We start from the raw sequence: 24,639 nt of genomic DNA, 5'->3' as shown, positions 1-24,639 counted from the left end.
TTTAACACTTTAATATAATAACTATTGGATCCATTGGAACAAAGGCATTTGTTTTGTCCTTTCCTTAAAAGTAACAGTTTTGGACATACACACTAGCACAAGGTTTCTATCTGACAGTAAGGGCCTTATGCTGGTCCTAAAATACATTTAAAGACGTAGGCGTGCATTCCTCTTTTTATACTTAATGAGCACGCTAAATGTTTTATCTGAAAACAGTTTAGATTACAAACATGCTTCACTTCACCGGCCATCTCTCTCTCTCTCTCTCTCTCTCTCTCTCTCTCTCTCTCTCTCTCTCTCTCTCTCTCTCTCTCTCCCATGGGCAGCTGAGCCTGCAGGACTAAACACTAGCTCTGCTGCACGCGTGAATCTATTTTGCATCCCAGCATAGGCATGGTAACGCCCCGCCTGCCTCTGATTGGCCTACTGTCTTGACTGTCTTCCGAGGTGGATATATAGCTATGCTGGATAGTCTGATGCGATTGGTTACTCCGTGTGGTGGGAAATAATACAAGTACGGTATGATACAAGAGAAAGAGGCAAACTAATATTGTTTATGCCGTTTGCTTTGATGGAATAATTGATTGAACATGTACGCCGTAATATTTGATTTGGTTGTGTTCTAAATAAAGTGTTTGTGTTGATTATTGTGTATAATTTGTAGGCCTATATGTAAACTTGAAACATTATTGTACTGTAAAAAGGTCTCTTTTCCCTTCATCTTCATCCTTTATCCTTATAGTTTACTATAATTAGATTAATATACAATAATCAACACTTTATTTAGAACACCCAAATCAAATCATAGTAGGCTACAGCGTACGTGTTCAATCAATTATTCAATCAAAGCAAACCGCATAAACAATATAGTTTGCCTCTTATAGAAATATAAAGGTTAAGAGAATTTAATGTTTGTTTTGGCACCGTTTGTTTTACATCACCTAATAGACTATATAATTTAGACTTTAATATGTTAGTGCCCCCTCACTTCACACGGGTGTGATTTTTAATTCTCCTTTCTGTGTGTCCATCCAGCTGCAGATGACTCCGCCTCTCCCCAACCTTTAGAGGACGTTGTCAACAATCAGCGCATCACTTCCTCTCTGTCAACCTTCCCACACTGCAGTGCAACATGGGATCTGTAGTCCTCGTCCTTTACTTCCTGCTCTTCCTGATGACATCATCACTATGTGCCAGTGTGGGTGGTCCCAGTCAAGGTAACTTATAACATACGGTAACCCCCGCTAGTACGCTACGCTACGCTATGCTACGCAATGCTACGCTACGTGTGAGAGAACATAAACCATACATCCGTCTTCTGCCGCTTTGGGACATTGAACACAACGCAACAACTGATGTTGACTGATGATTGTTTTGTTTGTTTTCCGCGTGCCGCCCGGAAGGGGGGCGTCACACGCTGGTGTTGCACGAAAGTACGGCCCGAGAAGAACAACAGACCTACAAGCTCACAACGCGTCCCGCCTGCGACACGCTATATGAGCTTGTAGATCTGCTGTTCTCAGTGTGCGACACACCGTGTATGAATGGGGCGTGGAGGTTGAACCAGCAGAGAATGCCAGGCTTTCCTCTCCCGGGTCACACTACTGTAGCTACTAATAATAACGGGGAGGATCCCCGCGTGGAGACATAATCCCTCCATCTGGTCCTCGGTCTGCCCCAGCTGGGCCTCGTCACCGTGTCTGCTCTGAAACAAAGCCAGAGACAATTGTGTGCTTATATTGTGTTTTTTTTAATGGTGGTGCTTATATTGTATTTTAATATAATAAATGTTCTATTGAGAATTGTTTGACTGGGTGAGTGATTGAAGGATTGACTAATGAATGTGATAGAGTCATTACTCATTATTGTGACTAATGTAATCATACTATAATTCTAACAATGTCTGTCCGTGTGTGTGTGTGTGTGTGTGTGTGTCTGTCAGAAACAAACACTTATCTCCTCATTGCCTTCACCAATCACTCCCACTTTTCACACAGGCATTGACCATATGAATATGGAGGGCGTAACGGAGTCCTTTTTTCGATTTGACACATTAATGATTATGAATGAATTTATTAGTGAATTCAAAACGCACCGGCAAATATCTCACAATGGGTAAGGGCTAGTAATGTTATAATTGGAGAAGCACATTTTGTCCTATAGTTTGTCCTGACTCCTGCCTGCCTTACCTTGGGACTGCAATGGAAACTCATCTTTAGAGAGTTTTCTTCTCTCTCCTACTAGTGTATGGGATTGTATTATTGTATTTATTATGATGTGGAGTGCAGTGTATAAATAACCACTGTCCTCCCGCCTATAGGTGGCGCCGGCGTGCTGTGTCCGGCTCTGTGTGTGTGTGAGACGCGGCCCTGGTACACGCCACAGTCTGTGTACCACCAGGCCCGCACCGTGGACTGCAACGAGCTGCACCTGCAGATCGTACCCAAGAACGTGTCCGCTGACACACAGGTAGGTGACTAGGGCCTCTTTTAGACGGCGACCATCTCCATATAACACGTCAAAGTCCCGTTGCGTTCTCATTTTTTTGGACCATTTACATGAGAACGCACACTTGAATGAACACGCTACAAAGTGCATGCATATATATGCCAGGTCGCTAGGTGGCGTGTGTCCTTGTGGGGTCCGTGTGACGCAGCGCTTATATAAACCATAGACATAAGTCACGCATGCGTAGAACTACTTCCGTTCTTCTTCTACACAGAAAGTAAACAAACGTCGCGTCCTCATCACACCTCCAGCAAACCGGACTATCCGACATGGTTGTTGTTGTTCGTTTCCCCTAGCAACTGACGCATGCCTATGACACCATGTAAAAACGTAGGACACGGGGCGAGCCGACCAGAGCTGACGTAAGCCATGATGTCACAAGTTTTGCGGATCCACCGTTTTGCCTGTTTATATGGAGACCATAGGAAACGGCGTTCTAAAAGATTTCCACTCTGGGAGGTGGTTTCACTTCGTTGCGTTTTCACCTCCTGTGAACACGGTTCTCGTCTAAATGACAGCAGCAAACGATACTTTATTTTGCCGTTTTTTATGAACACCATCCTCGTGTAAATAGCACCTAGGTCTACACGTAGAGCAGCAACAGGGAACCCCTTTTGGTGTTATCATTATGTTACGCTTTAGCTATTGAAAAATAGCTCATAAGCTCATAAGCTTGTAGGTCTGCTATTTTTGAAAAATCGAAGAACGACTGACACAGAAACATAGCTTTTTCAGAAAACTGTCAGGATGTAGAAGACATTTTTGTAGAATCTGATCTCAGTTCAAAATGGGTTAATAGCTGGTCCATAGAAATACATGAAGATGAAACTGATTGATTGATTGATTGATTGATTGATTGATTGATTGATTGATTGATTGATTGATTGATTGATTGATTGATTTACTTGTGTTGCAGGTTCTTCTGCTGCAGAGTAACAACATCTCATCCATCACTACTGAACTCCTGAGTCTGAATAACCTGACAGAGCTGGATCTATCACAGAACCACTTCAAACAGGTACACACAAGGCACGGACACACACACACAGGCGCACGCACGCACGCACGCACGCACGCACGCACGCACGCACGCACGCACGCACGCAGAGACGAAGAGTTCTTATAATTGTCACGGGCTCAGTCCGCTCGCCACCTGACACACAGCCTCATCCTCCTCTCCCTGACCTTGTGGGTGACCATGAGGTTTCTCATGTGGACCTGCTCCCGTGGGACCATGTGGTCCTGCTCCCGTGTGACAGTACCATGTGTAGCATCCTTGTGTAGACGCCGTCTCCAGTGGTGTTGATTTAGTTTTAGTCATATTTAAGTCATCTGAAATGTTTTTTAATTTTTTATGAAATTGTCAATATATTTAGTCTTAAATTGGGCCATCATACCTTAGTTTGTATTTAGCCCTCTCTCTCTCTCTCCCCCTCTCTCTCTCTCTCTCTCTCTCCCTCCCCCTCTCTCTCTCTCTCTCTCTCTCTCTCTCTCTCTGTCTCTCTGCCTCTCTCTCTCTCCATAAGGTTGGGTCCATGGGTCTGGGCTCTCTCAGTCAGCTGGTGACTCTGTATCTGGAGGAGAACCAGGTGGAGGAGCTGGAGGACTTCTGTGTGAGGAACCTATCCAGTCTGGAGGAGCTGTACATGAACCACAACCACATCACCACCATCTCCCCCCAGGCCTTCAGCGGCCTCACCAACCTGCTCAGGTACTGTACTGTTACTGTAGTCTACTGTACATGAACCACTACCACATCACCACCATCTCCCCCCAGGCCTTCAGCGGCCTCACCAACCTGCTCAGGTACGGTCTCCTCTCCTCTCCTCTCCTCTCCTCTCCTCTCCTCTCCTCTCCTCTCCTCTCCTCTCCTCTCCTCTCCTCTCCTCTCCTCTCCTCTCCTCTCCTCTCCTCTCCTCTCCTCTCCTCTCCTCTCCTCTCCTCTCCTCTCCTCTCCTCTCCTCTCCTCTCCTCTCCTCTGCCCTGTGCTCTGCCCATGCAACACGTTTGTCTCTTCAAACCACGTGACTCTCATTGAAAATGAATTGGAGCTGTTCTACCGCTCCGTCTTTGATCTTGATAATAGTGTGACCGGCGCCTGATCCTCTCCTCTCCCCCGCCAGGCTCCATCTGAACTCCAACCGCCTGGTGGCCATCGACAGCCGCTGGTTCGAGTCCCTGCCCTCTCTGGAGATCCTGATGATCGGAGAGAACCCCATCCTGGGTCTGGAGGAGAAGAACTTCCTGCCGCTGTCCCGCCTCCACAGCTTGGTTCTGGCCGGGATGGGTCTGAACGAAGTCCCTGCCGGAGCCTTCCTGGGCCTGGACTACCTGGAGAGTCTGTCCTTTTACGACAACAAACTCAGGTTAGCAACATTTATGCTTCTTTATTTTGACTTGACGTTACTCTCCCCATGTCACATGTTGGGAGTTGGTGCATGCATGGGGCAGGCGTGGCCATGCATGTCCCCAGAGGTGCAGTTCACACCACAACATGAACGTAGCCGTCGATTCAGCTCAGAACTAATGTTTGGGGACAACCATGGCAGCGTTTCTGTCCTAACCGTTGGTTTTAAAATGTTCTCTCAAAGTCCACCTTAAAGGTATATTCAGTGATTTCACTTAATTCAAATATCACTTATTTTTTTTGTTTTGTTGTGATAATCCTCCCTACTATAGAGTGTGCTGACCATATAAGGAGTTCCTCCCTGTCCCCAGTTAACCCCTGGGGGTCAAAAAACCTTAGGTTTCGTTTTTGACTCTCTATCCTGATTGGACGAAAGGCTGGGTCCCACAGCCAAAAACGAAACCTACGGTTTTTTGAGTGAAATCACTGAATATACCTTTAAGGCCAAATGTCTCGGCTGTTGAAGCTTTGGGACATGTGTAGGCCTGTCAACAATTATGACATTTTACTTGACGATTGATTGTCGCTCAAATCATTTTTGATTAATGTCTGAAAATATATGAACATTTTCAACATGGAAATGATTATGACCATTATGAACAGAGGTTTTTAAATGATTATGACCATTATGAACAGAAGTTTTTAAATGATTATGACCATTATGAACAGAGGTTTTTAAATGATTATGACCATTATGAACAGAGGTTTTTAAATGATTATGACCATTATGAACAGAAGTTTTTAAATGATTATGACCATTATGAACAGAGGTTTCTAAATGATTATGACCATTATGAACAGAGGTTTTTAAATGATTATGACCATTATGAACAGATGCTTTAAATGATTATGACCATTATGAACAGAGGTTTTAAATGATTATGACCATTATGAACAGATGCTTTAAATGATTATGACCATTATGAACAGAGGTTTTTAAATGATTATGACCATTATGAACAGAGGTTTTTAAATGATTATGACCATTATGAACAGAGGTTTCTAAATGATTATGACCATTATGAACAGAGGTTTTTAAATGATTATGACCATTATGAACAGAAGTTCGTCGATGCGATTTAGGCGATTATGTAATCATTGTGACAGGCCCAAACATTTGACCAACAATGTTTCCACACTACTGTCTGTTAGCCCATTTTGGGCGGGAACGCCTTTTGGTGTTAGCATTATGTTATGCTTTAGCTATTGAAAAATATCAGATCTACAATCTCATAGCGCGCCACCGAGTGGCGCGCTACGAGCTTGTAGGTCTGCTATTTTTGAAAAATCGAAGAACGACTGACATAGAAACATAGGCTTTTTCAGAAGACTGTCAGGATGTAGAAGACATTTTTTGAATCTGATCTCAGGTCAGAATGGGGTAAAAAGTCTGGACCAGAGAGGAATGGTGTGATGTGTGGGCAGCAGTAAAGCTGAGCGCTGATTGGGTTAATGTCGTCCCTCAGGTCCATTCCACGGGACGCTCTGAGCGTCATTCCTAACCTCAAGTTCTTGGATCTGAACCGCAACCCCATCAGTCGGATCCAACAGGGGGACTTCCAGAACCTGCTGCACCTAGAAGAACTCAGGTGTGTGTGTGATGTGTGTGTGTGTGTGTGTGTGTGTGTGTGTGTGTGTGTGTGTGTGTGTGTGTGTGTGTGTGTTGTGTTTGGTGTGTGTGTGTGTGTGTGGGTGTGTGTGTGGGTGTGTGTGTGTGTGTGTGTGTGTGTGTGTGTGTGTGTGTGTGTGTGTGTGTGTGTGTGTGTGTGTGTGTGTGTGTGTGTGTGTGTTTGTGTGTGTTGTGTTTGGTGTGTGTGTGTGTGTGTGTGTGTGTGTGTGTGTGTGTGTGTGTGTGTGTGTGTGTGTGTGTGTGTGTGTGTGTGTGTGTGTGCCATGAAAACACATGACATGATTGTGTAATTGTATCTCTACTTCACCTATAATATTTGTGTCCTTGTATGCATCTGCTTTATGTGGACATAAATAAATGGTTAGAATGTGTGTCTGTTTGTGTGGAGTCATGGTTATAGGTCTGTAACTCAGAGAGTGTACAAATGGAACCACACTGTGTGTGTGTGTGTGTGTGTGTGTGTGTGTGTGTGTGTGTGTGTGTGTGTGTGTGTGTGTGTGTGTGTGTGTGTGTGTGTGTGTGTGTGTGTGTGTGTGTGTGTGTGTGTGTGTGTGAGAGAGAGAGAGTGAGTGAGTGAGTGAGTGAGTGAGTGAGTGAGTGAGTGAGTGTGTGAGTGAGTGTGTGTGTGCGTGCGTGTGCTTGAATCGGCGATCGATCAATCAGTTGATCAATTAGTAATTAGGCCGTTGACGTTGCACCTGTCACTCCAAGTGTCTGAGGGTGAGAGAGAGTCGGCCCAGCTGACTGAATGATGGATCACATAATCAATGGCTGTGATTTGTGTGTATTTGCTGCAGCCTGAACAACATGGAGGAGTTATTGATCCTGGAGAGAGGAGCGTTCCAGAACCTCCCCGAGCTGGCCAAACTAGAGCTGTACAACAACCCCAAACTGTCCTACATCGACCCCAGTGCCTTCAGGTAAACCCCAAACTGTCCTACATCGACCCCAGTGCCTTCAGGTAAACCCCAAACTGTCCTACATCGACCCCAGTGCCTTCAGGTAAACCCCAAACTGTCCTACATCGACCCCAGTGCCTTCAGGTAAACCCCAAACTGTCCTACATCGACCCCAGTGCCTTCAGGTAAACCCCAAACTGTCCTACATCGACCCCAGTGCCTTCAGGTAAACCCCAAACTGTCCTACATCGACCCCAGTGCCTTCAGGTAAACCCCAAACTGTCCTACATCGACCCCAGTGCCTTCAGGTAAACCCCAAACTGTCCTACATCGACCCCAGTGCCTTCAGGTAAACCCCAAACTGTCCTACATCGACCCCAGTGCCTTCAGGTAACGCCTGAACGCCTCGGAGTAGCCAATAGGCTGCTAGAGTCCTGACGTCACTCGCTCATCCCCTGGTTTGCGGAAGTAATTTCTCTTTGGAGAATAACATGTTAAAATCATCTCATGTACTGTAACTTAAGCATTGTGATCATGTACTGTAACTTAAGCATTGTGATCATGTACTGTAACTTAAGCATTGTGATCATGTACTGTAACTTAAGCATTGTGATCATGTACTGTAACTTAAGCATTGTGATCATGTACTGTAACTTAAGCATTGTGATCATGTACTGTAACTTAAGCATTGTGATCATGTACTGTAACTTAAGCATTGTGATCCCATATTGTCGGAAGTAACTTTAGCGTTTTCTCGCAGTCAGTTTGATTCTATATATCCATTTGGGGATTTGATTCTATATGTCCATTTGGGGATTTGATTCTATATATCCATTTGGGGATTTGATTCTATGGGGTCGATTTAGGACTTCTATTTTACTTACTTCTATATTACTAATCTAATTACAGTATTATGATCTGGGGGCGTGTAGTATGTCATATTGCAATTTTGGGCATGTTAAGAAGCGCTTTTGACACCCCGCGGAGTGCGCAAAACGGCCTTGAATTAGTCATGGGTGTGTTTAAGGCGTGTTTGAGACGTACCCAATCAACATGTCCGTACTATTCTCTTTACCAGTCAGCTGATGTCACATACGGAATGCGCACTTTGGGGATCGTGGTATGACATTTCTTCAGGCTGGCACCATAGAAGACATGACATGCCTTTGTCACATTTGGGTTAATTATTCCTATTGCACTGCATGCTGTCACCTTTATGCCTCAAAAGAACAGACCCACCTTTCAGATCGGAATGGAATTGCGAGTAGATAGCAGCATATTGGCAAATTGGCTATCCATGCGTAATTAATTAATTCGATAACGATAGAACCATGTACCATACAGCGAATGAAAGCAAGATTCCTAAGGAATATGGAGATTTTTACATTTAATAAAACGGTTGAGAAATGAGAGAACCATGAGTGTTTATAGGCTAATATCAACGTTTTTTTATGAAAGACCAAACGGGCTGTGAACTTGAAGAGCTCAATCACCATCCCGACACGGAAGAAATATAGCCTAGTGCATGCATGTATATGCACTGTTGCACTTGCACACAGTAGCCTACACACGCTCTTTATTTGTTTCTATTGAAAAACACCAGTAAAATAACGTTTATTATATTTTATTTCATTCAAGTCACGACGAAGGAATGAGTTGAATGCGTGCTGCGTAATGCTGTGGCCCCGATGGTATGGTCTTCGCTGAGTTCGCTCGTAGCATTTTATTGAAGGAGACTTGAATCGGGTGTGATACAGCATATGAAAGCACATTTCCCACGGATTATGGAGATGTTTTTATTTATTTTTAAGGTTGAGAAATGAAAGAATTATGGCCGTTTCTAATCTCAACATTTTTTTTTAAAAGACGCAAAACTGCCATGTCTCATAGAAACAAGTAAATAGGTCTATAAAAATAAGCGCATATAACAGGGGTCTGTAACCTATTTTAAATGAAGTGCCATGTTTTTATTTTCTAAATAGTGAGTCTGCCATATCCAGATTAATTTGAATGACACCACATTAAAATAAAAAAACATATTTTGATTGTCCACAAATATAAAGTTCTTCCTTCTTTTTAAATATGTTCTTGCACATTGTTATAATGATCATTATATATCCCCCTGCAGTCAGAGTTCATAGTTTTAATGAATTAATGTGATGCATTGTGAGCTGGTATAGATCTGCTATTTTCAAAAGTAATCTTTTTATTAAATTTTTGGATTAGCTGTCCTTAGTTGGGCAAATGCATTCATCTGGGGATCATTGACATCGGAATGTGCTGTGTGAGGATCACTGGTTTAAACAACATTAGGAGAAAAGCCCAAATAACCACTTTAGAAACAAGAAAAACAACTACACAGAAAGCAACTTTACAGAAAAATAAGCTGCTTATAATAAACAGACATGGCAACACTCTACCAGCTTCCCAGAGCCGCTCAAGTGTCAAATCAAACAGTGCTTTTTGCGTTTATGAGGTGGTCAGACCCACGTCTAATCGTTATGCGCTGAGTGTCTTTAGGTCAAGGGGCTTAATAGCAAATTGCGCAAAGCGAAAATAATTAACATATGGACACTCCCACAATGCTAAAATATTCAGGACCGCGGTAAGCCATAATGTGTGTGCGTTCAACACGGGTCAGTGCGTTCAACACGGGCCGATATGCCTTTCATAATACGAATGTGCGCAGAGCGAGGCCAATTTATGTATTTCCATTGGTAAAACGCACCTTCAAAATCTACCCATATATGTCCATTTGGGGATTTGATTCTATATATCCATTTGGGGATTTGATTCTATATGTCCATTTGGGGATTTGATTCTATATATCCATTTGGGGATTTGATTCTATATGTCCATTTGGGGATTTGATTCTATATCCATTTGGGGATTTGATTCTATATCCATTTGGGGATTTGATTCTATATCCATTTGGGGATTTGATTCTATATCCATTTGGGGATTTGATTCTATATATCCATTTGGGGATTTGATTCTATATGTCCATTTGGGGATTTGATTCTATATATCCATTTGGGGATTTGATTCTATATGTCCATTTGGGGATTTGATTCTATATATCCATTTGGGGATTTGATTCTATATATCCATTTGGGGATTTGATTCTATATATCCATTTGGGGATTTGATTCTATATATCCATTTGGGGATTTGATTCTATATCCATTTGGGGATTTGATTCTATATATCCATTTGGGGATTTGATTCTATATATCCATTTGGGGATTTGATTCTATATGTCCATTTGGGGATTTGATTCTATATATCCATTTGGGGATTTGATTCTATATATCCATTTGGGGATTTGATTCTATATATCCATTTGGGGATTTGATTCTATATCCATTTGGGGATTTGATTCTATATATCCATTTGGGGATTTGATTCTATATCCATTTGGGGATTTGATTCTATATCCATTTGGGGATTTGATTCTATATGTCCATTTGGGGATTTGATTCTATATCCATTTGGGGATTTGATTCTATATCCATTTGGGGATTTGATTCTATATGTCCATTTGGGGATTTGATTCTATATCCATTTGGGGATTTGATTCTATATCCATTTGGGGATTTGATTCTATATGTCCATTTGGGGATTTGATTCTATATCCATTTGGGGATTTGATTCTATATCCATTTGGGGATTTGATTCTATATCCATTTGGGGATTTGATTCTATATATCCATTTGGGGATTTGATTCTATGTATCCATTTGGGGATTTGATTCTATATGTCCATTTGGGGATTTGATTCTATATCCATTTGGGGATTTGATTCTATATCCATTTGGGGATTTGATTCTATATATCCATTTGGGGATTTGATTCTATATCCATTTGGGGATTTGATTCTATATCCATTTGGGGATTTGATTCTATATATCCATTTGGGGATTTGATTCTATATCCATTTGGGGATTTGATTCTATATCCATTTGGGGATTTGATTCTATATGTCCATTTGGGGATTTGATTCTATATCCATTTGGGGATTTGATTCTATATCCATTTGGGGATTTGATTCTATATGTCCATTTGGGGATTTGATTCTATATCCATTTGGGGATTTGATTCTATATCCATTTGGGGATTTGATTCTATATCCATTTGGGGATTTGATTCTATATCCATTTGGGGATTTGATTCTATATCCAAACAGTAGGTCGGGACCCATTTGTGGGTCACAGACCAATTTTTATGGTCTTTTATTTTTAGTCTTTTATTTAGTTTTTATGTATAAAATGTATAGAATTGTATACATTTTAAAAGAAACAACAAAGAAATCAATACAATAATAATAATTAGGAAGTAGTGAAAATAGCTATTTTCACAAAATAGCTATTTTCACTATAGTTTGAGTCCTGGGCAAATGTCGAATTTCCCTTTGGGGTCTGGGAACCACTGGCCTAGTTGTTGTTATGTTGTTAATCCTCTTTACCCCGTCGGGGGCATAGGGCGTCCACCAGAGCTCTCCATCTCACTCTCTTCTGGGCCTGCGCTTTTGCTTCCTGCCAGCTCATTCCAATGTCCTTTAGGTCCTGGAGAGTGTTTCTTGGCCTACCCTGTTTCCTCTTCCCCTGTGGGTTGTGGTTTAGATGAATATCATATAGGCTCTAATGCAGTCTGACAGCGAGTTGCGGGTTCGATTCCCAAGCCGGTGCTCTTTGCAGAATTTAGTGAGTGTATGTCTATGTGGACATACATTCAGCACCATGGACAGTGCTGCTTGTTGTGTGTAACGTTATGGGTGCAAAAACAGACAGACAGACAGACAGACAGACAGACAGACAGACAGACAGACAGACAGGTTTTCCTGATTGCTTTTGGCTCTAAAGAGTAAATAGAACTTCTGTCCCCATTCTCCACACATTAAAGCAGAGATCCACAGACAGAAGAGCTATGAGGGAATAATAATAATAATAATAATAATAACAATAATAATTATAAATAACGCATTATAGACCCAACCTTACAGTACGGTATAGTAACCATGTAGTCTTTGTATTCTCCAGTGGCGATGAGCACGTTCACACATTGTACGTTTTCCACTTAATGCAACGCTAAAGAGCTCTCCTCTCCCACACACTAGTCCAAATATAGCATCGTGTTGTATTTAGCCTCTCGGAGACTATTGCATAGTGAAAGAAATATAATATATATTATTTCTTGAAAGGTCAGTCACTTCTCTTCACCCTGCATGGCATCGGACCTGCGTGGGATTAAACTACACTTGCAGTATAACCCTGCCAGCCAATGTTCTGATACTGTATGCCTACAGTAGATGCCTACGCACTACGCACTCTCCTCTCCTCTGTAACAACGTGCCGTGGTGTGAGTTTGTAGATCGGCTATGTTCACTACTTCGTAAAACGTTTTTAGCCTAACCCGAACCCGTTTCTAGTATTGAGACTTTTGTCAATGATATTAGACATTAGTGCAAAAAGAATATCAGCGCGTTGTACATGAGATAACGTTACAAAGCGTGTACAAATCGTATCTCTCGATTTTCTATTTCAGAATGCTTTATCGGCATGTTAAAATGTGTTTTATATTGCCAAAGTGTACATATAACATAAAACAAGTCATAACATTACATATGGAGACAAAAAGTGTGATTAACATGCATTATAATAATAATGAATAACAGCAATGTAGAAATAATGAAAACGAGTGAAGACAATGATAACAGGGATATGCAGCAGTTAGTGACTTGGTTTAGCCAGATGTGCTCTTCTGTCCACTGGCTGGCCCTCAGGTGATGTGACAACGCCACACATTATGAGTGGCGCTCATAAGAGTGATGCTCTAATCAATGTCTTTATCTGTCTGTCTGTCTAACCCTGTCTCCTCCTCCTCAGTGATATGTCGTCCATCCGTATCCTGCTCCTCCACAACAACCAGCTGAGCCTCCTCTCCTCGTCCCTCCTGTCCTCTCTGTCCTCCCTGGAGGAGCTGTCTCTCCACTCCAACCCGCTGCGCTGTGACTGCCTGGCCACCTGGGGCCCTCACCTGGGCAACCAATCCAGCATCAAGCTCCTGGAGTCGCCCATCACCCTCTGCTCCTCCCCGGCCAACCTGATTGGCCGGGAGCTGCAGGAGGTGGTGTCCATTGGCTGGGGGGCCGCCGACGGGGGCGGGACCGGGGCCGGGGGCGGGGCCAACAGCTGCCTGCCGAGGATCTCCTCCTATTCGTTCCCGCCGGCGATGAACGTCACAGCGGGCCGGCCAATTACGCTGGAGTGTTGGGCGGATGCCGACCCCGCCCCCCAGTTCTATTGGGTCACCCCCACAGGAGACAAGGTGGGTGGGACTGGTTCTATTGGGTCACCCCCACAGGAGACAAGGTGGGTGGGACTGGTTCTATTGGGTCACCCCCACAGGAGACAAGGTGGGTGGGACTGGTTCTATTGGGTCACGCCCACGGGAGACAAGGTGGGTGGGACTGGTTCTATTGGGTCACCCCCACAGGAGACAAGGTGGGTGGGACTGGTTCTATTGGGTCACCCCCATGGGAGACAAGGTGGGTGGGACTGGTTCTATTGGGTCACCCCCATGGGAGACAAGGTGGGTGGGACTGGTTCTATTGGGTCACCCCCACGGGAGACAAGGTGGGTGGGACTGGTTCTATTGGGTCACCCCCACAGGAGACAAGGTGGGTGGGACTGGTTCTATTGGGTCACCCCCACAGGAGACAAGGTGGGTGGGACTGGTTCTATTGGGTCACCCCCACGGGAGACAAGGTGGGTGGGACTGGTTCTATTGGGTCACCCCCACGGGAGACAAGGTGGGTGGGACTGGTTCTATTGGGTCACCCCCATGGGAGACAAGGTGGGTGGGACTGGTTCTATTGGGTCACCCCCACAGGAGACAAGGTGGGTGGGACTGGTTCTATTGGGTCACCCCCACGGGAGACAAGGTGGGTGGGACTGGTTCTATTGGGTCACCCCCACAGGAGACAAGGTGGGTGGGACTGGTTCTATTGGGTCACCCCCACAGGAGACAAGGTGGGTGGGACTGGTTCTATTGGGTCACCCCCACAGGAGACAAGGTGGGTGGGACTGGTTCTATTGGGTCACCCCCACAGGAGACAAGGTGGGTGGGACTGGTTCTATTGGGTCACCCCCACAGGAGACAAGGTGGGTGGGACTGGTTCTATTGGGTCACCCCCACAGGAGACAAGGTGGGTGGGACTGGTTCTATTGGGTCACCCCCACGGGAGACAAGGTGGGTGGGACTGGTTCTATTGGGTCACCCCCATGGGAGACAAGGTGGGTGGGACTGGTTCTATTGGGTCACCCCCACGGGGGACAAGGTGGGTGGGACTGGTTCTATTGGGTCACCCCCATGGGAGACAAGGTGGGTGGGACTGGTTCTATTGGGTCACCCCCACAGGAGACAAGGTGGGTGGGACTGGTTCTATTGGGTCACGCCCACAGGAGACAAGGTGGGTGGGACTGGTTCTATTGGGTCACCCCCACAGGAGACAAGGTGGGTGGGACTGGTTCTATTGGGTCACCCCCACAGGAGACAAGGTGGGTGGGACTGGTTCTATTGGGTCACCCCCACAGGAGACAAGGTGGGTGGGACTGGTTCTATTGGGTCACCCCCACAGGAGACAAGGTGGGTGGGACTGGTTCTATTGGGTCACCCCCACAGGAGACAAGGTGGGTGGGACTGGTTCTATTGGGTCACCCCCACAGGAGACAAGGTGGGTGGGACTGGTTCTATTGGGTCACCCCCACAGGAGACAAGGTGGGTGGGACTGGTTCTATTGGGTCACCCCCACAGGAGACAAGGTGGGTGGGACTGGTTCTATTGGGTCACCCCCACGGGAGACAAGGTGGGTGGGACTGGTTCTATTGGGTCACCCCCACAGGAGACAAGGTGGGTGGGACTGGTTCTATTGGGTCACCCCCACAGGAGACAAGGTGGGTGGGACTGGTTCTATTGGGTCACCCCCACAGGAGACAAGGTGGGTGGGACTGGTTCTATTGGGTCACCCCCACAGGAGACAAGGTGGGTGGGACTGGTTCTATTGGGTCACCCCCACAGGAGACAAGGTGGGTGGGACTGGTTCTATTGGGTCACCCCCACAGGAGACAAGGTGGGTGGGACTGGTTCTATTGGGTCACCCCCACAGGAGACAAGGTGGGTGGGACTGGTTCTATTGGGTCACCCCCACGGGAGACAAGGTGGGTGGGACTGGTTCTATTGGGTCACCCCCACAGGAGACAAGGTGGGTGGGACTGGTTCTATTGGGTCACCCCCACGGGGGACAAGGTGGGTGGGACTGGTTCTATTGGGTCACCCCCACAGGAGACAAGGTGGGTGGGACTGGTTCTATTGGGTCACCCCCACGGGGGACAAGGTGGGTGGGACTGGTTCTATTGGGTCACCCCCATGGGAGACAAGGTGGGTGGGACTGGTTCTATTGGGTCACCCCCACAGGAGACAAGGTGGGTGGGACTGGTTCTATTGGGTCACGCCCACAGGAGACAAGGTGGGTGGGACTGGTTCTATTGGGTCACCCCCACAGGAGACAAGGTGGGTGGGACTGGTTCTATTGGGTCACCCCCACAGGAGACAAGGTGGGTGGGACTGGTTCTATTGGGTCACCCCCACAGGAGACAAGGTGGGTGGGACTGGTTCTATTGGGTCACCCCCACAGGAGACAAGGTGGGTGGGACTGGTTCTATTGGGTCACCCCCACAGGAGACAAGGTGGGTGGGACTGGTTCTATTGGGTCACCCCCACAGGAGACAAGGTGGGTGGGACTGGTTCTATTGGGTCACCCCCACAGGAGACAAGGTGGGTGGGACTGGTTCTATTGGGTCACCCCCACAGGAGACAAGGTGGGTGGGACTGGTTCTATTGGGTCACCCCCATGGGAGACAAGGTGGGTGGGACTGGTTCTATTGGGTCACCCCCACAGGAGACAAGGTGGGTGGGACTGGTTCTATTGGGTCACCCCCATGGGAGACAAGGTGGGTGGGACTGGTTCTATTGGGTCACCCCCACAGGAGACAAGGTGGGTGGGACTGGTTCTATTGGGTCACCCCCACGGGAGACAAGGTGGGTGGGACTGGTTCTATTGGGTCACCCCCACGGGAGACAAGGTGGGTGGGACTGGTTCTATTGGGTCACCCCCACAGGAGACAAGGTGGGTGGGACTGGTTCTATTGGGTCACCCCCATGGGAGACAAGGTGGGTGGGACTGGTTCTATTGGGTCACCCCCATGGGAGACAAGGTGGGTGGGACTGGTTCTATTGGGTCACCCCCACAGGAGACAAGGTGGGTGGGACTGGTTCTATTGGGTCACCCCCACAGGAGACAAGGTGGGTGGGACTGGTTCTATTGGGTCACCCCCACAGGAGACAAGGTGGGTGGGACTGGTTCTATTGGGTCACCCCCACAGGAGACAAGGTGGGTGGGACTGGTTCTATTGGGTCACCCCCATGGGAGACAAGGTGGGTGGGACTGGTTCTATTGGGTCACCCCCACAGGAGACAAGGTGGGTGGGACTGGTTCTATTGGGTCACCCCCACAGGAGACAAGGTGGGTGGGACTGGTTCTATTGGGTCACCCCCACAGGAGACAAGGTGGGTGGGACTGGTTCTATTGGGTCACCCCCATGGGAGACAAGGTGGGTGGGACTGGTTCTATTGGGTCACCCCACAGGAGACAAGGTGGGTGGGACTGGTTCTATTGGGTCACCCCCACGGGGGACAAGGTGGGTGGGACTGGTTCTATTGGGTCACCCCACAGGAGACAAGGTGGGTGGGACTGGTTCTATTGGGTCACCCCACAGGAGACAAGGTGGGTGGGACTGGTTCTATTGGGTCACCCCACAGGAGACAAGGTGGGTGGGACTGGTTCTATTGGGTCACCCCACAGGAGACAAGGTGGGTGGGACTGGTTCTATTGGGTCACCCCCACGGGGGACAAGGTGGGTGGGACTGGTTCTATTGGGTCACCCCCACAGGAGACAAGGTGGGTGGGACTGGTTCTATTGGGTCACCCCCACAGGAGACAAGGTGGGTGGGACTGGTTCTATTGGGTCACCCCCACAGGAGACAAGGTGGGTGGGACTGGTTCTATTGGGTCACCCCCACGGGAGACAAGGTGGGTGGGACTGGTTCTATTGGGTCACCCCCACAGGAGACAAGGTGGGTGGGACTGGAGGTGTGTTGAAGAGAATGAAGAGATTTAGGGTAGAAGGAAAACAAGAGGGGACCAAGTATAGACCCCTGGAGGACCCCGGTCAATAAACTATATAGTGTCAGGGCGCTTTCACACCCAAAGTTTGCTTGGAATGTCCGGTCGTCTGGATCAGGGACCAAATGTTTAAATTGTTGCATTTTTAATTCGGTCCGTTTAGTGTTCACACAGGACTGTAAAGCGAACCAAATATGTAAACAAATGACACGTGGACATGCTCAAAGAGCACACACACACACCATCAGTTCAATTAGTATTATCGTGAACAGCTGTTCAGAGTGGGGGCTCAAACTCGGAGCCCACACACACAGCGCTGTTGCTGTTTCCTGGACATAATAATAGCCAGACCACAGCGCCAGCTCATAAAGGGAGAATAGTCTACTATAGGATAAAGTTAACCTTTATATTGCAGCTCATGAAGATAGATCAGCTGTCATATGATACAGAATATACATTATTTCCGTAAGAAAGACATGCTTTTAGAACTAATATTAATCCAGCCTCACAACTGCCGACACCCGGCGGCTATTTTGGTTAACTCCTATATGTGGTCCTCTATAAAGTCCAACTGTGTTCGGCATTTTTAGGCGGACCATGGTTTGTTTGTTTGATCCGCACCAGAGTTCTAATGCACGTTCACACCAGCCGAACCAAAACGGGTAAGTGGACCATGGATCATTTTAAACGAACCAAATGGTCCCGGTGTGAAAGCGCCCTAAGACATGGTTGTTGACATTATTGTAAACATGTCGTATTAAAAGTAAAACTAGTAAAACTGCTCTGCCCATGCCGGAAATACACAGACTCCGAGGCTAATAGGCTTTGTCTTTGTTCCCCGGTGTCAAGCAATGAAAAAACATCCTCTTTCCCTTTTCTCATCCGTCAGGTGACGTCAGAGGCCGTGGCAGCACCAATCATATCGGAGCACGGGCGCGGCTTAACCATGAACAGGAAGAAGCAGCGCGTGTCTGAACCGGGAGCGCTGATTATTGAACGTGTGGAGCCGACAGACGCAGGTACGGTATCTCACCTGGTACGGTAGCTCACCTGGTACGGTAGCTCACCTGGTACCTCACCTGGAATATAACATAATAATGAAACCAATCTCTGACGTCCTTTCATCAGCGATGGAAGAGCGACCGCGTGTTTTACTCAAGTAAAAGTATCAATACCCTGTTGTAGAAATAGTCTACATTAAGTTCAGTATTCAAAATTACTAAAAGTATTGCCATCAAAATATAGGCTACTTATAAAAGGGAAAGTACTCGTTGTGCATAAGGTCCCATTTCACAAGTTTACAAATGTACACAAATGTACACAAATGTATACACATCCTTATCTACAAGCCTGGGCCTGGTACTACTGCATATACCAGGATAGCAATACAAAGAGTATTTAGTTAGTGGTGTTAGTACTACTAGCAGTCTATATTTAAGTACAATGACCCCCCCCCCTCTCTCCCTCTCTCCAGGTCTGTATACATGTGTAGCGTGGAACGCAGAAGGAGCAGACACCAGGAGTGTGTCTGTGTCCGTTGACCACCAGGGCGTGTTGTCCGACCAGGGGAGCAGGCAGCGAGACGATCCCAGACGAGAGGAGCCGTGGCTGGGGAACTCCTCCAGCCCGGCAGGGGGCTCTCTGGTGGTCCTGGCCAAGGTACACACTGCTGTTATTGTGTTTTAATAAGAGGTGCAACAGTTAAATAATCCATTTTTATAACAAAGTACTTTTTTTTTAATCACAAAAATATGGATTGAATAATCGCAATGCTTGCAGCCCTAGTAGCCTAGGTGAAGCAATGTCAGGTGGTGATAGATTGTGATGGTGTTCTTACAGGTGGTGCATGCCCAGTCTGTGGTGTTGGAGTGGAGGTGGTGATAGGTTGTGATGGTGTTCTTACAGGTGGTGCATGCCCAGTCTGTGGTGTTGGAGTGGAGGTGGTGATAGGTTGTGATGGTGTTCTTACAGGTGGTGCATGCCCAGTCTGTGGTGTTGGAGTGGAGGTGGTGACAGGTTGTGATGGTGTTCTTACAGGTGGTGCATGCCCAGTCTGTGGTGTTGGAGTGGAGGTGGTGACAGGTTGTGATGGTGTTCTTACAGGTGGTGCATGCCCAGTCTGTGGTGTTGGAGTGGAGGTGGTGACAGGTTGTGATGGTGTTCTTACAGGTAGTCCATGCCCAGTCTGTGGTGTTGGAGTGGAGGTGGTGATAGATTGTGATGGTGTTCTTACAGGTGGTGCATGCCCAGTCTGTGGTGTTGGAGTGGAGGTTGTATCCCAGCAGGGAGGCTTCGTCTGGAGACCTGCCCGTCCCTCTGCCGCGCTGGACCAGCGCCACGGTGCACATAGACAACCCTCAGATCAGCTACACCGCCAAGGTTACCAATCAATCAATCAATCCATCAATCAATCAATCAATCCATCCATCCATCCATCCATCCATCCATCCATCCATCCATCCATCCATCCATCCCTCTCTCAGTAAAATCGTCTGCTATTCTGAGAGTCAGGAATTAGACAACAACCAGTTGAGTTAAGTTGAGTTATGAGCTAAGTTAAGACTCCCAACAACTGAATAATCACAATATGTCTGTCTATCTCTCTATCTCTCTCTCTCTCTCTCCCTCTCTCTCTCTCTCTCTCTCTCTCTCCCTCTCTCAGGTGCCGGTGGACGTCCAGGAGTACAACCTGACACACCTCCTTCCCTCCACCCAGTACCAAGTCTGTCTCACGGTCTCCTCCTCCCCTCTCTCCTCCTCCTCCTCCTCCTCTTCTCCTCCTCCTCCTCCTCCTCCTGCTCCCCCTCGCCCCACCTCCTCCTCCTCCTCCCCGTCCCCCTCCTCCTCCTCTGCGTTCTCCTCCCCCTCTCCTCCGTCCTTCCACACCTCCTCCTGTCTGAACTTCACCACCAAGGACTCTGGTTTCTCCGTCCAGGTGGTGGCGTCTCAGCACGTCAGCAGCCGGCGCGTGGCGCTGGCGGCCGTCATGGGTGAGTGAACCGCATTTTGGTGTTTTAAGCATTATGATATGCTTTAGCTCAGGGGTACTCAACTGGCGGACCGCGGTCCGCGACCGGACCGCGGACCACCTCTTTGTGGACCACCAAAAAAAAAAAAAAAAAATGTGAAATTGCTGCAAAGGCCCCCAAAATGTCCCCCAAGGGCCCCCAAAATTCTGGCGCGCGCTGTGCGCGCACGCAGTGTGGCCTGCCAGGGCGTATAACTCCCGGCCTGATTTGGAGTTCCACTCCGGGCCTGCACTCTGCACCCCATTATTGGTTGGGTGGAAGGCGATCTGATTTGTATAAGCTTGGCTTGACCATACTAAACGGGCATAGAGCCCCGTTCTCCGATGGACGCCGCGCATGGGACCGGACCTCGGTCTTATTCAAAAAAATATTTGTGGACCTTCAACATTTCTAGTTGAGGACCCCTGCTTTAGCTGTTGAAAAATAGAAGATCTACAAGCTCATAGCACGCGCGCGCTATGAGCTTGTAGGTCTGCTATTTATATTTCAGAGCGAACATTTTTTACTAAAATATTTGCTTCTGGGGGGGGGGGGGGGGGTGGTCCCTGGAACTACATATTTTGAGATGGGGGTCCGTGGCCCAATAGAGATAATTCTGAGGGTCCTTGACGTGAAAAAGGTTGAGCACCACTGACATAGAAACATGGGTTTTTCAGAATTCTTTTTTGATTTAGAAGCCTTTTTTTATCGACCAAAATGGGTTAACCTTTTTTTACCATCTAAGACAGTGGTTCCCAAAGGGGTCCTTGAGGGAGTTCCAGGGGGTCCCCAGCTAAATGATAGTTAGGAACCGAATGGACCCTTATGGGTCTGTAACTGAGAGTGTACAAATGGAACCAAATAGACCCTGACAGGTAAATTAACATTGATTTTACAATATAAATTGGGGGTCCCAGAGATAGAAATGCCATTAAATGGGGGTCCGTAGACTAATGCATGTCAAACTGGGGGTCCTTGAAATTAAACCGGTTGAGAATCACTGAGCCGTAAAAAAAATTCTCTAATGGGAGTCCTTGGTGTAAATTTTCAAATGCGGGTCCGCGGGCTAATTAGTGTCAATTTGGGGGTCCTTGACATGAAAAGGTTTGGGAACCACTGATCTAAGACGTCCTACCGTAGGCCTAATGTATTACGTTAATTAATTAACAGGACAGTAGCCTCCTTTAGTTCGCGATCAGCTCCTGGCTCTCGTTGGCGTTGGGATCGAGGTTGCTCTCCTGACACCAAAGTGTCATCAGCAAACTTGACGATGACACTGGATCTCTGCATTGCCCCGTGCGTAGGGGGTTAGAGGAGAGGGCTCAGCAAGCAGCACTGCCTCAATGTTTGACTCTGAGACGTAGTGGAGTAGTACTGAAAATTGGAAATACTCCAGTAAAGTAAAAAATACCCCAAATTGTACCTAAGTACAGTACTTGAGTAAATGTAGTTAGTTACTTAATAGTGCTGGTTTTGACAGGCCATGACTGCAGGTCACATCAATGATTACACTGTTACACAGACACAGCATCAGGAAATGTCCAGAATCTTCCGATGGTCACAATTTGATATTGTGATATCATCAAGATCTAGATTTATTTGTTACATCTTGTTTGAGTGCTTAAGAGTACAATTGTTCTTGTTCCTCAGACAATAGTAAACATATAAACAAATAATGAAGAAATAAAAAAGGAATAATCAAAGGAAAGTTGCAATAGTTCATGTGTGCAATGTGTTCTTTTGTTCATGTTGCTATTTTGTCCGTTTTGCAGGACCACATTATAAAAGGTGTTTCATTACACTTTTAAATGTATATCCTGGGTTTAAGTTATATTGTGATTACTTGTATTTCTTTTACCAAAATGAAATTATATCAAAATTGTCTATTTTCACAATATTTATCTGTGGAACCGAGTAAAACCAAATGTAATGTTTCAACTCTATACAATTCCAAGAGCTTATCAGGGTGGGAGGTCCCCAGTTCAAATATGATTATTTTGGGGGGTCCCTAGCTTCATATATTATTTTGGGAGCTCCCCAAAGTCCCCAGTCCAAATATGATTATTTGGTTGGGGGGAGGTTGAGAACCACTGTGTTAATGTGTCCATCTGTCCGTCCCCAGGCTAAGTGGTAATGTGTCCATGTGTCTGTCCGTCCCCAGGCTAAGTGTTAATGTGTCCATGTGTCCGTCCCCAGGCTAAGTGTTAATGTGTCCATGTGTCTGTCCCCAGGCTAAGTGTTAATGTGTCCATCTGTCCGTCCCCAGGCTAAGTGTTAATGTGTCCATCTGTCCGTCCCCAGGCTAAGTGTTAATGTGTCCATCTGTCCGTCCCCAGGCTAAGTGGTAATGTGTCCATGTGTCTGTCCCCAGGCTAAGTGGTAATGTGTCCATGTGTCTGTCCGTCCCCAGGCTAAGTGGTAATGTGTCCATGTGTCTGTCCGTCCCCAGGCTAAGTGGTAATGTGTCCGTGTGTCTGTCCGTCCCCCATGCAGGCTCCATGTTCGCTCTGTCCCTCATGTCTCTGCTGCTGGTGTTCATGGGACGCCGCGTCCCCGGCAAGGGACACTCCCTGAAGACGTACGTCCAGCACGCCACGTCCATCCCCCTGAACGAGCTGTACCCGCCCCTCATCACGCTGTGGGAGAAGGACAAGGACGAGAACCGAGAGGAGGAGGACGAGGAGGACGAGGAGGAGAGGAGGGAGGAAGAGGCCCGGGGCGGAGGGGCCGCGGGGGGCCAGATCGACACCTCCAAGACCTACATGTGGTAGACTGAGGACCGAGGGACGGAGGGAGTGGACCGATGCAAGGGCAGACCGGGTGGAGGGATGGAGGGAGTGGACAGATGCAAGGGCAGACCGGGTGGAGGGACACTTCTCTGACTTCCTGTTATAGTGGAGAACATTTGAGGTTTTTCTGACCGATGGATGGATGGATGGATGGATGGACATCTAAACGTGAAAAGCATGGAGTCCTCCATGGACCAACGGTTGGATGGAAGGACTGCTGGACGGAGGGTTGTGAGATGGATGGACGGTTGTCAGACGGACAGACGGACAGGGTCTCTGCATCAGGAGAGGAACGGCGAACACGTCTTTCCGAAGACGTGTTATGGTTACACTTTCACATCCACGCGGTGTCCACAACGTCACACACTCAAAATACACCATATTTTATATAGACTGAAAGTATAATCTCACTTCCTTCCCTCTTTGTCTACTGTACGTCTCTCAAGCACACTTTGTGGTGATATTATGGTCAAGACGTGGCTTGTTTAGTTTTGTTCAAATGGACACAATGTGAAGTGACTCTGCTCCAAGCCCACTGTTTGTGTTACGTTGTCTCTGTTTTCTTCTTCTGTGGCTTTGATTGAGGACCATGTATATGTTTTGGGTTTCACATCAGCTTTAGTGGGAGTGTCATTTACAGCTTCATTGATGACCCTAGAGGGGGATTAACCCGACCAGGGGGTCTTCAACAGGGGGTCCTCAGAGTTACCAGGGGGTCTTCAACAGGGGGTCCTCAGAGTTACTATGTGAGGGACGGCCAAGTCTTTGTGTGATAGGATATTTTTCTTTCAGAGTAACCACTTGAACCCCAGCATCCCTATTCTGAGGAGAGCTTTAGACAAAAAGTATGTTTGGCAAAGAGCATTGTTGTAGAGGGACAAAGGTCAGATTTACTAAGTATTGACGGTTTAAGTGGTTAAATGAAACCATCTATAAAAAGTTTAATCACAATATTATACGATGGCTAGCCCCTGCTTCAACTCTCTCTCAGCTAGTGAGGGTGTTCCCTGCTTCATCTCTCTCTCAGCTAGTGAGGGGGTCCCTGCTTCATCTCTCTCTCAGCTAGTGAGGGGGTCCCTGCTTCATCTCTCTCTCAGCTAGTGAGGGGGTCCCTGCTTCATCTCTCTCTCAACTAGTGAGGGGGTCCCTGCTTCAT

At 46.9% G+C, this 24,639-nt stretch overlaps 1 protein-coding gene across 1 annotated transcript; it reads left to right on the top strand.

Moving 5' to 3' along the window:
- Positions 1-1,132: 1,132 nt before the first annotated feature.
- LOC310861408 (leucine-rich repeat neuronal protein 1) lies at positions 1,133-23,465 on the top strand (the record flags this gene model as incomplete). Its single annotated transcript, XM_083768836.1, has 13 exons — positions 1,133-1,217; positions 2,321-2,469; positions 3,425-3,526; positions 4,035-4,219; positions 4,632-4,874; positions 6,382-6,504; positions 7,343-7,465; positions 13,329-13,770; positions 18,576-18,705; positions 19,161-19,345; positions 19,922-20,065; positions 20,349-20,676; positions 23,188-23,465. The coding sequence occupies 13 exons, from the start codon at positions 1,133-1,135 to the stop codon at positions 23,463-23,465; spliced, it is 2,517 nt and encodes an 838-aa protein (XP_083624962.1).
- Positions 23,466-24,639: the final 1,174 nt, after the last annotated feature.

Source organism: Protomyctophum parallelum (assembly GCF_964188405.1).
Source record: "Protomyctophum parallelum genome assembly, chromosome: 7".
Lineage (NCBI taxonomy): Eukaryota > Metazoa > Chordata > Actinopteri > Myctophiformes > Myctophidae > Protomyctophum > Protomyctophum parallelum.
Note: the sequence above shows the minus strand (reverse complement) of the source record. Positions and strands in the feature narration are given on the sequence as shown.